The sequence below is a fragment of the Crocodylus siamensis genome, chromosome 3 (genome assembly GCF_052110815.1).
Source record: "Crocodylus siamensis isolate JL-2025a chromosome 3, ASM5211081v1, whole genome shotgun sequence".
NCBI classification, from domain to species: Eukaryota; Metazoa; Chordata; order Crocodylia; family Crocodylidae; genus Crocodylus; species Crocodylus siamensis.
The window spans coordinates 57,913,571-57,928,848 of NC_143397.1; the positions used below are offsets into that span (position 1 = coordinate 57,913,571).

The following is a 15,278-nucleotide window of genomic DNA, read 5'->3' on the forward strand; positions in this document are numbered from 1 at the left end:
AGCCCAGTAGAGGCAGCGGTGGCTGCAATGGCTCTGGCTCATGTAAGCAGTGGTGGAGCAAGTCTGGCTCTGGTGTGGGCTAGAGGGAGGAGGAAGGGATGCTTGTGGCATCGCCCCACCCTGTGCGGCCCACGCTACCTGGCCATGCCCCCTCTCAGCTACCTGCCATCCCACCCCTGACCCTGAGAGCACAGGCACTAGCCCCTAATGTCTCCAGCCCAACTATGCATCTCTCTGCCTCCTGCAAAGGATCCTGCTGCCCCCTTCCCTCCTGGAAGGGCAGGTGCCTCTGGGCAAGCCCTACTGGCAACACTGTCGAGCTAGGCTTGCTGGCGGCACCAAGCCATGCCTCAGACCCCCTACTCCACCACAGCCTGAGTGCCTGGACACCTTCCTCCAGTGCCACAGGTGCCCATGCTGCATCACGAGTATGTATGGACAGACCCCCATGACCTCCCCCCCTCCACACAGCATCCCCTCCCCCACACACACATCTCACATCCCCTTCACACACCCCTGCCACACATGCATGCCCCTACCCTTCAGCTTTCCCCCTTCCCCCCTCCTGTAGACTTACCTATACTCAGCTGCTGGGGATATACCCCCTATAGTCTTTGTGGTTATGCTTCCCTCATGCTGAACTTGCTCTTGATTGCATATTGTATGCTGACACATATAAGAACTGAAGAATTAGGCTGAGATGAGTCTTAAGGGCTTCATTGCACATTATTTAAGCTTCTCAAGTGTTGATCAGTGTTAGTGTTAGGTCAAGTTCAGAGTAATTATGCATTCAGGCTAAAAACCTTCTCTGACTGTCCTCAACCTGCACAGCTGTGAGTTGCTACTAGAGGACTGGTGAACCAGGACAGGCTTCTCTTCCTGCTGTAGTTGGGAATGGGTTTGGAGAGCTAGATTGGTGGGGTGGCAGCATGAGGCTGGAAGGGGGAGAAGTTAATGATGGGGACAGGGTAATGAAGTGGCAGGTGGAGGCACTATTTATTATAGCACCCCTATTTATGAACATCTTGAACTGTTGTTAATACTAAACTCCATAACTTTCAGTGCATTTTTAGAGACAGCTCAGTGCTTTAGGGTACTTGGGTAAAGAATCTTTGTCTTCCAAAAAATAGTCAGAACCTTTTGGGCCATCCCTTATTGCACCTTTTTCATGTGGATGTGGGCATCTGTTTGAGAGCCCATTCAATTACTGCTTTCTGAATAAAGGTGCTCTTTCAATTCTCTGTTAAGACCTGTAAAAAAAAAAAATGGAAGAGAGGGACAAGCTTAATTGGTGGGGAAGGAGGCAGCACAAAAGCAAAACTTAAGAGTGACTGCCTTTTCAAAATGGAAAGGCAGGACACATGCCTGCCTCCCTTCTTACCCCCCTTTCCCCTCTCCCTATAACATGGCCAGAGCAGAGCCAAGCAGAGCCTGTGGGGGTGGGGGAGGATGTGGGCTACCCACTGTGGGCTTGGGGCTCCCCGCCTCACTGCCCTATACCCAAGAGCCCCACACTGATTGGGCAACCATAGCGAGGTGCCCTCTGCTTGCCCGGCAGCCTGTGCCCCTCATGCCCCCCTCTCTGGTAATGCATACAGTGATAGGGAGCCAGCCCCTCTGCTGCCCTCCCCTCCCCCTGACAAGCCACTTATAGCTCTGTTCCCCCTAGGCCCCATGCACTGCTGCAGCTGGGCAGTGCTCCAGCCCCTGCCCTATTTCTTCCTTCACCATTGGGAGGCTTCAGTCTGTGTCCCGCCACACCTGATAGTATGCATCCCCCTCCCCCCTAGAATTACCTGCAGGGAGCTGCTCTCCATTGCTGCTGTATTCCTGGCCTTGTGTATTTGTGTGCATGCCCCCTGCATCCTGTTCCCCCCAGCCCCAAACAGCCTCTTGCAGGCTGGAACTCTGCCAGCCTTCAAGGGAAAACCCTTCCATTTCCTGTGTTTTTTCCATGGTAAACAGAAAACCCAGGTCCCTACGCATGATACTTGGAATCTGAGAAATGCTGTCCTGGAGTCATTCAGCCGGGGACCAGGACTTAAATCTTCACATTTCAGGACTGTCCCGCCTAATTGGGGACTGGTGGTCACCTTAGTAAGAATGCAGTGCAGACTGAGGGAATTGAGGCTCACCCCCCAAAAATCCTAGGATAAGGTATACAAAACTACAGAAATCTTTGAAGGGTAGAAAAAGGAAATTCAAAACAGGTGCATACATTGAATTAAAAATAAATGGAAAAAATTGCTTGCTTTTTATAGTATCTGATTAGTTTTATTAAGCAGTTGAATGTTTCTTAAACATATTTACATGGAACAATGTTTAAGAAAAACTCATGAGAATTGTAAAATTCATTAAAAAGGCAATTTTGTGTTAAAACTGCTTCCACTAAATTCTGCTAGAATTGATTCTAACTATGGAAAGGAGTAACTATTACTGTTTTTTTCTAATTAAAGTGAGAAATATTTTGAAATCCATGTTAAAATGATTATAAATCCTTCTTAAGCAAGAAACTTTCTTTGCTGTAACCATGATCCCCTAAATAGCTGTTTTGAAGAACATACTGATTTATATAATAGTTCTTTAAAATGTTTAAATTAGTATTGTGTGCAATAAACATGTATGCTTGTTAAAAGAATGAAAAAGTTGGTTCAGAAGAAAACAGTACAATTTAAATACCATATTTATTCAAATATAAGATGAGCTCCCCCCACCCCAAACAGCATGGGGAAAAATGCCCATCGTCTTGTATCTGCATATGAAGCAGAGGAGGGAACAGGCAGCTGAGACTCTGGCCCTGAGCCTGTGTCAGGTTAATAGTCTGACCCACAGCAGCCTCCTGAGCCCCACTTCCACTTTTCTTCTGTAGCTTTTGCCTCCCACCTGTCATGTTCCCCTCCACTTACTGTCAAGGACAGCTCAGCTGGAGCTCAGGCTGGTCTCTCCACGGCACAGAAGACATGGAAACTTCTTCCCCTGCCTGGCTAATCAGCAGTGCCAACACTCCTACATTGCCTGTCCAGCCAGTTAGCACTTCCAACACTACTGCACAGCCAGGCAAAGCCTGGGCTTTCATGTGCTGTGCTTCTGGACGGAGCATCCCCAGCAGTGTCTGACAGTAAGGGGGGATGGCAGGGGGCAGGAAGGGGCAGAGACTGGAGAAGCAGGGAAGAAAGAGACCAAGACGGAGGGGAGAGGCTGCAGGGAGCAGGGGAGTTCAGGTGGCAGGGGGGCCAAGTGGGCAGGGCAGAAAGCAAGATAGCCACCTGTCTCTTCCCCCCACTCGTCCCCTTCAGCCACTGCTTTCCCGGCTGTAGCAGTGGAGCAGCAGGGGATTCAAAACAGCCCTCCAATGCTTATCTTCTGTACCTGGAAAATTATAATAAATGTATACATTTTCTATATATAGAATCTAATTATTAGGGGGTCATCTTATATTTAGGGTTGTCATATTTGAGTAAATGCAGTAATTTATAAAGACTCATTAGTTACTAAAAATCTCAGCAAGCAAAATATATCAAATAAATTTTTTATGAAATGTACAGTAATGCCCAAGGTGACATTAAAGAAATAATAGTGAAGTCTATCCAGTAAGTTTCTGCTTTAACTAGAGTTTTTCTGTCTAAAAAAGGGGTGGGCAATTATTTTGGGCCAAGGGTCACTTACCCAATTTTGGCAAGCTATCAAGGGCCACATGGGTAGCTCCGTCCCCTGGTCACCATTTTGGGGCCAATGTCCCAGAGCAGGGCGGAGGAGTCTGTGGAGCTGGGCTGATCCGTCCACCCCGATCTAAATATTAAGCAAGCAAACAAACAGAAAAAGACTAACTTAACTGTGGTGTTATGTTTTCAATATCAGTGTTTGCAGTGTCTAAATGTAGACACAATGATACAGTCATGGACAGTTGTTAAGATTTCATTTCATTTTGAAGTGAGCAAGTGTTGTCTGTTAGCTAACTTGTTTGTGAGCTGTAAGATGAATTGTGTGTCTTAGTCTGTTTTATTGTTTCAGAGTGGATAATATCCACAGTATAGAGACCATCACAGCTGACTGGTTTTAGTGGAAAGACCAAGAATTAATGTATTTTGAAACCAAGCTGTCATTTTTCCTTTACAGATGTTCTCTGCAGAGTAGAAACAAGATAATAAGGGAAAGATTTTGTTGCCTTGACAGTATTCCAAAGCTGTTCTGTGAGCATGAAGTGAGATTTCAGGTTAGGGATAGGCATTCAGTTCCAGAGCTGCAATTTCTAGGAATTTCTGGAGCTCTCCTGGTCTAATGGAAAGGACATCACCTTTCCTGCCTGTTTCTGCTGATCAGCAGGACCAGGAGAGAACAGCCCCTGGGTCTTCACTCAGTCATCCCGTTGCTCAGTCTTGCAGATCAGCTGATCAGTGGGAGCAGAGAGGGGGCAGTTCCCAAGCCACTCCTTGCCTGGTCCCCTGATTTGGGATCAGGAAGTGAGTAGCAGTGCCAGGTGCCCCAATGACTTGCTGCTGGGGGAGCTAACAGGGAGCCAACCAATCTTCCTCACTGCCCCCCCACCTTCACCTTGGATGTGGAGAGGAAGAGCCAGGCACTTTGGGATCCTGGGTGTAAGTGTAGAGGTGTTACATGTGGTATTAGAAAACTTTCTGGAACAGAAAAGTTGCTCTTAGCAGTTTGCAGTCTAAGCACTAGCTTTCTTCTGCCACGAACTACTTGAATGCAGGTATACCTATTTCCTGGCAAAAATGCAATGGCTGTTCATGGGCTCAGTCTGCTAAACTATCATTAAGTTTAATATCAAACATTAAACTTCTTTAACCTGTTAAAAAAAACCATTCTTTTTATTAGTAATTTGAAGTGCTTATTTTGTGTTTCAGGGATGTATTTGGTAGCTGTGTTGGTCTGAGACAAAAAGAAATGCAAAACTCTAGACCTCTAGATTCAGAGATGATGCCTTTTATTAGACCAACTAAGAAGTCACAAAAAAAAAATCTTTTTCTGCAAGCTTTCAGGCACACACACTCTTCCTCAGGCTTAGGGAAAATTAAAGATGGTAAAAAGCTCCTGTAGATAGAAAATGAAATTTATTTATTAATATCTTTTTGTTGCTATTTCTTAGTTGGTCTAATACAGGGTATAATCTCTGAATCTAGAGTTTTACATTTCTACTGCGTGTTAGCCATTTTGAATGAAATTAACTTGTGGAATTTATCTTTAATCTTGGGGGTATTTAACTGGCTCTGAAAATGAAATAGTGGTAATTAGGAAGACAATATGATCATCAGAGAGAATGGTATAATTTTCTTTAACCATACTAATAAATCCTTTACAAAACAAATTTGTATATCACCTGGACTGTAATTAATCGCAGTGTCAAATTTAGAAAAAGCAATGTGAAATTATTTATCAGTATCTGTAACGAAAAAAGATAAATCATGGAAAATGACTTACTTTATGATAATTTGTTTCTTTAATATTTTTTCAAGTTCTTTGATGTAATATCAACCAGTGAGAAGCCGTTGGCAGAGCAAGACTGGTATCATGGTGCAATTCCAAGAATAGAAGCCCAGGAGTTACTAAAACAGCAAGGAGACTTCTTGGTGCGAGAGAGCCATGGGAAACCTGGTGAATATGTCCTTTCTGTGTTTTCAGATGGACAACGGAGACACTTTATCATACAATATGCTGATGTACGTCTGATGCAGTATTAATTTTTTTTAATATCAAACAAGCAATTATTTCAGATAAGTAATTCACAATAAGAATAGTTTTATCATGGATAACTATGTGGGAGGATTTAGTCTACAGTACATTTTCAGTTTTCTTATCTTCATATGAAGTATTGGGAAGATTGGCAATTTTAGCTATACCGTGTCGAGTTGGGTGTTCAAATTAAAAAAGAAAAAAAAGTTGGTCAGATATTTCTAAGAAAAAGCTGTTTATGGTTGACGTTCTTTGAATTGTTTTCCCTAGTAGAAGACGAAATGATTTGCAGTTTATTGCATTTATCACAGTTGTTGCTAATAATTTAAATGTTTAATGCATGTACCTTTTTCTTATATTTCACCCTCTTATAGTAGAGGTTTGACAGCATTCTTGTGATTTCATACTGTTGACAATTTCCATTGCATCTGTCCCACCAAAGATGGGAAAGCTTACACAGCAAGAGTTTGTATTGTCTTCTCTGTGCTGTTGTGAATTGAGATCCAGAAACCCACCTGAATCCTGTTTTCTCTTTTTATGTCAGTTTTAGAGGTATGAACATATACCCAGTAGGAAGCCTGGCACTTGACCTTGAATTATCATAATTCTCTGAGTGCAGAGATCCTTATGTCATAGTGCACTTCAGAGTGCCCCATGGAGCAGTATACACAGGATGGTAAGAGGACTACTGAGATGCCTAGCCCTGACACTCTGATTTTACCCAGGGTCTGTTATGGTAAAGCACCACATCAGTGGCAAAAGTAGCCATGTGCATATATGCTGTACCAACACAGCAATGTCAGGAGTGGCATGCTGGCAAGAAGTTTTCCCAGGATAACTTTCTGGTGTAGACATGTCCTTAATGTCTCATTCTCTCCCCACCAACCTATTCTTGAACACAGAATAACACCCAAATAACAGAAGCAAGTTTTAGTATATTACAGAATAGTGGAAGGAATTACTGATGGTGACATAAATGAGAAAAACATTGTTTCTTTTGAATTGTGATCAAAATCTTGGCATTGCCAGTTTTACAGTATTGCTTTTCCTTGGACTCTTGTACTGGTCCCTGGCAAGTTTTCTCAAATGCTTAAGACTAATGGAAAGAGATGTATTTGTGTATTAGTGTGTGTTATACTTTTATGTCAATTTTTATCCTTTTTTTGTGAAAAACAGACCTACAAATGAGCATAACAGTATTTTTGTGCTGCTCTTGTAATTTGCCTATAAAATAATAGATCAAAGAATAAGTGCAAGGTGTTTTCAACACGGTACCAATTCAATATACTACATGCGTCTTGCAGTTTTGTGTGTGCAGTCCCCAGAGATCTAAGCTATTACCTACTCCTTTATTTGTGGATTGGTTTATTCTTACATTTTAACTCCAATTTCAGCTTCCATTCTCAGCCAGAATAGTCATTTTTGTGTAGCGTCTTCCCTGCATAGAAAAGGGATACTGTGCATCCTTTTTGGGGACGGCTGTCAGTTTTGATCCATATGCTCCTTCAACTGGGAGTGCACATGAATAAAAGTGCATTCTACATTGTAACCAGTTCTACTATATTCCTGTATTAGTAGCAAGCCTGGTCTCCACTATTCTGAATTTGTCTCTGAATCTAAGGTTCAAGAGTAGCAGTATAACATGCAAAAGTATAGTATATGACTGTTCCCTGTGATCCAGTTAATACTGCTTTAACTGTTCTTTCTAACTTTTTAATATGACCAGCATTTTAAAACTGTTTGTCAGGAAATCCATTCAGAATTGCAAATTTATTTTTAACTTACACATTTCCTAAAAGTTCAGGTTATTTTTAATAAATGGATTTTTTTTTCTAAGGCCGCTAATAAAATATTCCAAAAATATGTGTATATATTTAACAAGTATGGAATAAAGAGAGTATGTCGGACTAGAAAAGCAATTTAGTCTTCTCAGTTGAGTGAATGTGTATCATGCTCGAGATCAGTTTGTGTGGCACCACCTCTTTTGAAAAGGAACCCCTTTCTTTTATGGTATTATCTTACGCCTCAATTTTTAGCTTGAGTGTCTGAAAGTTATCACTCAATTCCACTAAAGAAACTAACAAAAGTTATAACAGTTGTGCCTAGGAACAGAAACTACACATAAACAGTAACCAGTATAATTGATCAGAAACTGGTTTAAACCTATAACACAACTGAAGTTTAGTGTACACAAACTGCTTTCAAAATGACTGAAACCGGTTTAGGATAAACCTGGATGGATGTCAAGACTTAACTGCTTTAAATCAGTCTATTGAATTTCTGTTCTAGATTCTCTCCAGGCTCAAGTTAACTCAGGTTCCCAACATCCCAGGATGCTTTGCATCTCTCCTGCAAACTTTCCTTCTTCTCCCCCTGCAGGGTGGGTAGGCTAGCCTTGGCCCAAGCTGCCTGCTTCTACTGAGCAGGGAGATGTTCTCTATTGTCCTCCTCTGGCTTCTGGCCTGGGCCACTACAGGCATGTGGCTGCATTTTTTGGAATCAAAAGTAAATATCTGTTCACTTGCTTATCGGTTCAGTCTATGCAGCATAGATTCAAACTGCAAAGATTGAATCGATTCAGCCTTGAGCTTTTTGACTGTTTGTATTTAGCCTTTGGGGTAGTGACCTTTTCATTGTGCTCTTACAGAGGGATATCAGTCCATGAAAAAGCTCCTAGAAGCTACTAATATAAAAACAATAGATAATGAAGTTTCCTGATTCTGGAAGGTGCTGGGAGTAGTACTTTATTAATTATTTATAAGAAATGGATTAAACCTGCATGTGACACCCTGTTGTAATAGATTTTATAGGTTATTTTTGCTTGTCCGTAGGATAAACAAAAAGGAAATCAAAGCTTTTTTCTATTAAATCTTAATAAATAATTCCTTCCTTACTGTTAAATCAGTTTGAGTGTGTATAAGAATTACCATGTTTAATAATCTGAATTCATTGCTTTAATTCAATACCACTTTATTTTCAAATTCTTATTTATGATACTGTATGCCTAGTGGCCTTAATCATGGACCAGGAAACCATTGTACAAACCGCTATTCAAAAACATAGTCCCTGCCCCAATGAGTTACACATGGTTAGAGACTAATGGGAGACAAAGGTGCAAGAAACAATGAGATGGTATTATTTAACAAATTAGGCACTTGTTAGTAGCCTAATTTTGGTTTATAGGCATTAGAACAAAGGAAGGCCTTGAAAGAAAATAATTAGGTATCTCAATTGATATTAATTTTAAGCTCTTCCTAAGTATGACAGGCAGCATGGGGGGAAAGCACAAAGATTTTCACATGAAATTGATTGATTCTGGTTTTGGCCAATTGGAAGCAATAATGGGCTTTTCAGTAGTGATTCAGAGTTGTTAACTGTGTGTGGGGGCAGTTGGGAAGGGAGATGACCATGAAAAAGTCCTTAAAAGTAAAGACAAGAAGGTTATAGCTGATGCAATAGAGAAAAAGAAGCCAGTGGAGGTACACAGAGAAGGGCGGCATGGTCAAGAAGTCATGACTGGTAATGATAATCCTAATGCCTCACTAATACTGTTTATACTTCTGTTACTCCATTAAAGCTCTAATATAGCACACTTCACAAAAGTGTTAGATTTAACAATAAAATAGGTGAAATGCGTTCTTATTACAGGAGCTTAGTAACTTGTTCTGTCTCTGTCATTGAAAACCCTGCCATAATTGATCACTTTCAGGATCTGAATTGCGCAGCACAATTTTTTCCCCTGAAATTTTTTTTCTGAATCTCTTATCACTAACACCATATGTCACTTGAATTTTTTTCTCAGCACCTGTACACACAACTTTCCATGACAGTCTGTGATAGCAACTATGGATCCTAAAACACTTATGATTTCAGCGTGATGACAAGAAAGCTGCTCTAGCAATAGCAGTATTTTTCTTAACATGTATTTTGGGAGCCATCGATCCTACCAGATCATAGTATATGTGTAAGAGGTCACCCAGACATTTGATGCATATGCCTAGGCAGGAGTCTTTAGAGGAGTGGAGGCTGTCCAGACCGTCCATCCCTCCTTTAGGCCTCTGAGACAGAAGCCAAAGGTCAGACTGGGCATGTCCACACATACAGGCACGTATCCTTGCAGCAGCTCAAATAAGAGCAGCACAAATTTGTGCCAGAGATTTTTGCCTCAGCCTGGATGTGCACTCTGGTGTGGGGCAAGTTGTTCCACGTGGGGCAAAATGACCCTTCCCAGCTTCTTCCGCATTTGTAGCCAGGAAGAGCTAGAGCCTGGGGCCAGCGCAGGTGGTGGCCACAGCAGTATAAAGAGCTGCCCTGGCAAGCAGCTCAGGGAGTTTCTGAGGCCCAGCCAGTTGGTATGTGGGGACACTATTGTGCCAGCTGGACTGCTGAAGCAGCCCTAACCTAGAGTGGCCCCTGCACTCTCTACCAACTGCAGCACTCTGGCAATGGGAGGTACTGCCTGTCTGTGACCTGCTGCCACCTGCAACAGCACCACCTCATTGGACCTGCAGCCCCATGGCTGCACACCTGCCAGACCAGGATGGGGTGCCCCCGCTCTTCTATCTGGGTAGCTATCACCCAGAAGATGTGCTGTTTGCAGTTGTCTGCTTTGAACTATCAGAGCATATCCTCTTGGCCCCAGATGGCAGGAGGTCAGCCACTTTGTCTGCCCTCTAATTGGGTCACCAGTGCTGGCTCGGGACAGACTCCTCTACCCAAGTCTTGTCAGTTGTCTTGCCAGCAGAGATACTGGTGTTCCCTGTTTAAAAATTGCAAATTTGCTGATAAGAATCCCAAATTCTCTCAGTAAAATACCCAAAATAGTGTTCTTCTGCAGTTAAAACAAAATGCCACTATATAGAGAGGGATCAGTTGGGAAATGTTTTATTGACATATTTACAAGATTAAAGCAATTTGGAAGCCTGCCAGTGCCTCTGTCATCATCATAAACCAAATCCTAAATATCTATACACTTTGGCATTTGCTTTTGGGGTTTTTTGTCTTAGAAAAATCAGAGCTGTCCATATCCCATTTGCTCACAGACTGCCCCCCACCGCTCCCCCAAGGGTCCACACCCCCCCGCCCCATGGAGCCACAGACCCCCACCCCCAGCAGCAGCAGCCATTGGATGCTCAGGGCCCGCTGCTGCCAGAGCCCCATGCAGTGTGGCGTGGCTCTAGCTGCCTCAGACCCGGCACCACCTGTGCAGCTCGTCACGGGTCCAGCCCAGCTCAGCCCGGGGTTGTGTGCCTTCAGGTAGCCCTGGTCCACTTCGCCTGTCACCTAGGGCCTGGTGCCACTCGCAGGGACTGTGTGTCATGCTTGACCAGGTCCTGCCTCCACAGGCCCTGTCCTTCGTAGGTCTGGCTGCTGGTGGCCACAATGCCAACAGGAAACCGATGAAGGGGTAGGGGTGGATGCAGTGGGTTGGAGGCGTTGGTGTATTATGTGGCCCTGCCCGGCCCTGGCTGCAGCAGAGCAGAGTGAAGCAGGCCACAGACCTCCCTCAGGCTGGTGGGCCGGATACAGCTTGTGGGCCATATTTTGCCCACTCCTGCCTTATATGCTCTTGGGGACTATGTTGATTTCACTTTTATCAAAGATTCCTTATAGATTTTATTCTCTGGGTGTCAATGACTTATGTAGAGATAGTATTACATAGTGAACTATGATTTCATCTGATCAGTTTTGATCTTTCTTTCCAAATGAGAAAAGTTTTACTTACCCATATTAGGAATCTGCAGAGGTTTTTTTTCCCTAGTTCAAATCTATTTTATGTAGTTTTATGATTAAAAGTTATCTGAAAGTAAATACTGTCCATTTTTTTTAAATAAGTAGTATATTTGTTGCATATCCTTTTTATCATATTCAGAGTGTCATATACTCAGATTGAGGTCTTATCCCATCAGAGTTGAGCATTCTTTAAAGAGTTAATGTCTATGATTATTTAATTATGCCAATTTTATAAGATGTTTTTATAAATTGTTATGGTTCGGATTAGAGTTCCATTGAAGTCAGTAGACACTTTAATACTGATTTGAGTGAGACCAGGATTTACTCCTGTGAGATTAAACTGTTTTTTCTCTAGTTATTAAAGGGTGATGATTGTTAATTCTTTGTTTTATATGGTTTTTTTGTGAAACTTTCTCTTTTCTCAGACTGAATTTTTTTTTTCCCTTACAGAATCAGTATAGATTTGAAGGAACTGGATTTCCCACTATTCCTCAACTTATAGACCATCATTACACAACAAAACAAGTCATTACAAAGAAATCAGGGGTAGTTCTCCTCAATCCTGTTGTTAAGGTACGTGTATATGTCAAGTGTTTTATTCAATAGAAAGTTTTCTGTGTTTCATTTCATGATGTAAATTATGGCTCTTGAAATTAAAAGTGAAAATAATAAGAAGTTTGTGGAATGTGTTTCGGTGCAATAATTTAATCAGAACTAGTCAGTCACTGATTTCTTCAGACAGTTCAGTTCTATTAACATTATTACATTATAACATTATTTTGCTCTCAAAGCCCTTCATATGTTGTTTTTTTGTTATTCGTTCTGCAATTCCCTTTTCCATTTTTTAGTTCCTTTTTGAGTTCTGCAAATTCTCTTCAATAATCCCGTCTTACTTTTAAAGGTTTATGTAAGCACGTGGAAGTGAAACTGGGAGCTTGAAACTGATATTGAACAGAAGAATACAGTAAACCTTATACAATGCTTTATCTAAATTTTCAGAAGCATCACAGTTTGGGAGAGCATAATGTTTCTCAATGTTCTTCCAGTAGTTAAGTCTTCCTTTTTTGACACTTTCTCATGTGTCAACCAGCCCTGCATAATACAGAACTAAATCTTTCTTTTTCCATGTGTATTTAGTCAGAAAAGCCTTCAGATATGTCATTTTACAAAATGTAAGCAAGCAGAACAGTAGTCGTTCTTCTTTACTGTAATCCTAGATCTTTTTCCATACTAATATGTAGTAAATAAAGTAGATTTCAGTTCTCATTCCCAATAGGGATGTATTGTCTTGGTGTAGTGAAAAAATAGAGGGAGGGATTAAGTTTTGTGGCTGAGATGCCCTATCATAGCTTGCTGCCTTAATACAGATTGCTACATGTATCCTGTCTGGAACACTTGACTTTTTATTTTTTGTTATGAAGGCATGATGCAGTTAAACAATTATAAATTAATATGATAGACCTAGGTAATATCATAAATAAAATGTAGCCAAGTACACAAACTTTTTAATTTTGAATGACATCAAAGAAAAGGCACAGTTCAAGACAGAAGCTTGTATTACTGCAAGTTTTCCTCTCCTTTAACCATGTGGTTAAAATTATACTAGAACTCAATTGTACATTTGAATTAAACTGCGTTTGTTCTGCTTAGTCTGTAAATAATTTTAACATTTATTGAACTTGATATATAGATAGACAACCGTCCACCTCTAGTTGACATACCTCTTTGCTCTGCTTTCTGTAGTTCTTGAAATTTAGGAATAAAGGTTTTGGAAAATGCTGATGTAAGGAGAAAGAGAACACTACCATATATTCTAGGTTATTCTTTGTAACATTTATGAAACTGAGGAGTCATATATGTTGTACATAAAGTTCTGGTATCCAAATAGAACACGATAGACTTTAGGATTTTTCTTTTTTAGAAGTGTAAATAAATAGATGTGTTCTGATATAAACAGTCTGGTTTAAGGGAACATTTTCAAGGTTGAAGAGTCCTAAACGTAAATTATTCCTATCTCAACTGTTTGGGAAGTCCTCATTTTCCTTATGTATTTATTTTAAATGTCTAATGCTGTACCAAGTTTTTATCGTTCTCTGACTTTCTACAGTATTCTTTATTGCAGTGTCTAAGAGGACTTGAATTTTAAAAAGTCTTAGCCAGCAGTTCTAATCATCTTTAATAATCTACATTAAAAAATCCACTGTAGTATTTGTAGCAGAAGGCCTCGTGTTCCTGCTACTTTAACAGCAGGCAGGCTGCATATGAAACAGGTGGCAGGTGTGATAGGAGACAGGAGCCATACAACCTAGAAGAAGGCTGGGCAGGCAGTCTGGCCCTGGAGATTGCTGGGAGAACATCTGGGCAGGATGGCTGCAGCTCTGAAATAATACCAAGGAGATTACAGCCTGTGGTAACATCTGGAGGTTTGGGAGGGACTAAGGGGAGGTGGAGGTCCTGTAGGGCAGGGAGCAGGGCTAGAACATGGGTGAAGGGTAGGGAAAAGACCAGGGTGTCTGGGTGTTCTGAATTGGAACAGGGAGAGGACCAGAGCAAATCTGGTGCCTATAGGGGACCAAAAAGGTCTTATGCCCAGGAGAAACTAGATACCCGGGAATAGTGTGGAGATACGAGTCAGGGTGGGCTCAGGGACAGAACCAGAACAGACTCAGAACCGGGAATAGGACAGGAATGGATGAGAGCTTGCTCAGGAATCCCTGGGGCAGCCTCCCTTTTCTTAAAGGTAGAAGTACATCAAGGCATGGCAGTTAAACAGAACGGGAGGGTCAAGGTAAAACAAGCCACCAGGGGCATGTCCAGACGAGTGCATACATGTGCTTTGTGCACCTCAGAGGCTTTGGAGGTGCTGTAAAACGCATGCAGTGCATGTCATATGATTCTCTGCACTTGATATTTACAGCACAGAGCCAAAATTAGATAACGGAGGGGGGAGGTCCAAAAACAAATTGGGACAGTGCATGTGGCTTCAGTGTGCACCACCTGAACCCAGAGCGTGACTGCCGAGAGCCATGCCTTGGCTACTGGCCAGGCTCTGCAGACCCAGATTGCTGCCTCTTCCAAAACCTTTATTTCCCCAGGGCCCCAGGTAAGCATGCAGGTGCACTCCCCGGGAACAACTAGTAATGTCACAACTATGTGTTACTGCTGTTTGTTCCTGGGGACACAGACTTGTGTGCTCATCTAGACATGCCCCGGGGGTGTCATGGCCACCCCTGGGACAGACTTTTGTTACAGTATATGAGTGCATACTGAAAGATAATTTAAGGTATTATTTGATGTCATAGAGGACTGTGTAGTCCACAGTAACTCAAGTGTTTCCTTTTTTGGGGGCTAGCTGTGTGTATAAGGGACTTCTTTCAGTACCTGAAATCTAGAATTGTTTTTTAACCAATTTAGTATTAGTTTTTAGTAGTGCTAGCGTTATTGTTGTTTGGTTAGATTAATCCATTGCTGGTAGTTTTCCCTAGTTTCCACACTTGTGCCCAGTTGCATCCCCAAATCAGTTCCTACTAATTTTTGAGTTGTCACATCTGATCTGGATCTCAAAAGATTAGTGGGGAGAAACAATTTAAACAGTATATCTTATGCCCTTCAGCCTTCTTGGAGGTGAATGCACATATATATTGTTTAATGTAGCTTGGCAGTAGCTATTCTTCAAATCATTATTCAGCATGTTGAACATGTTATGCCTGAGGCCCAAATAGACATTTATACTTCAGAACACAGGACTGGCAGGGGCCTTTTGGGTCATGAAATCTCGTCCCATGCTGGCTCAGAGAAACATTTCATAATCCCCCTCAGAAACTGATCACTCTTCATTGTAATACTGCATAAAC

The 15,278-nt window shown here is 41.8% G+C and overlaps 1 protein-coding gene across 2 annotated transcripts in view; it reads left to right on the forward strand.

Annotated features, from left to right (window-relative positions):
- Positions 1-15,278, forward strand: part of FER (FER tyrosine kinase) — a 373,188-nt gene that overhangs the window by 164,808 nt on the left and 193,102 nt on the right. For both annotated transcript variants that reach the window (XM_090038358.1, XM_090038357.1), the window contains 2 exons: positions 5,475-5,678; positions 11,875-11,997. In XM_090038358.1, the coding sequence (XP_089894484.1) occupies positions 5,475-5,678; positions 11,875-11,997 (327 nt within the window). The remainder of the gene's footprint in view (positions 1-5,474; positions 5,679-11,874; positions 11,998-15,278) is intronic.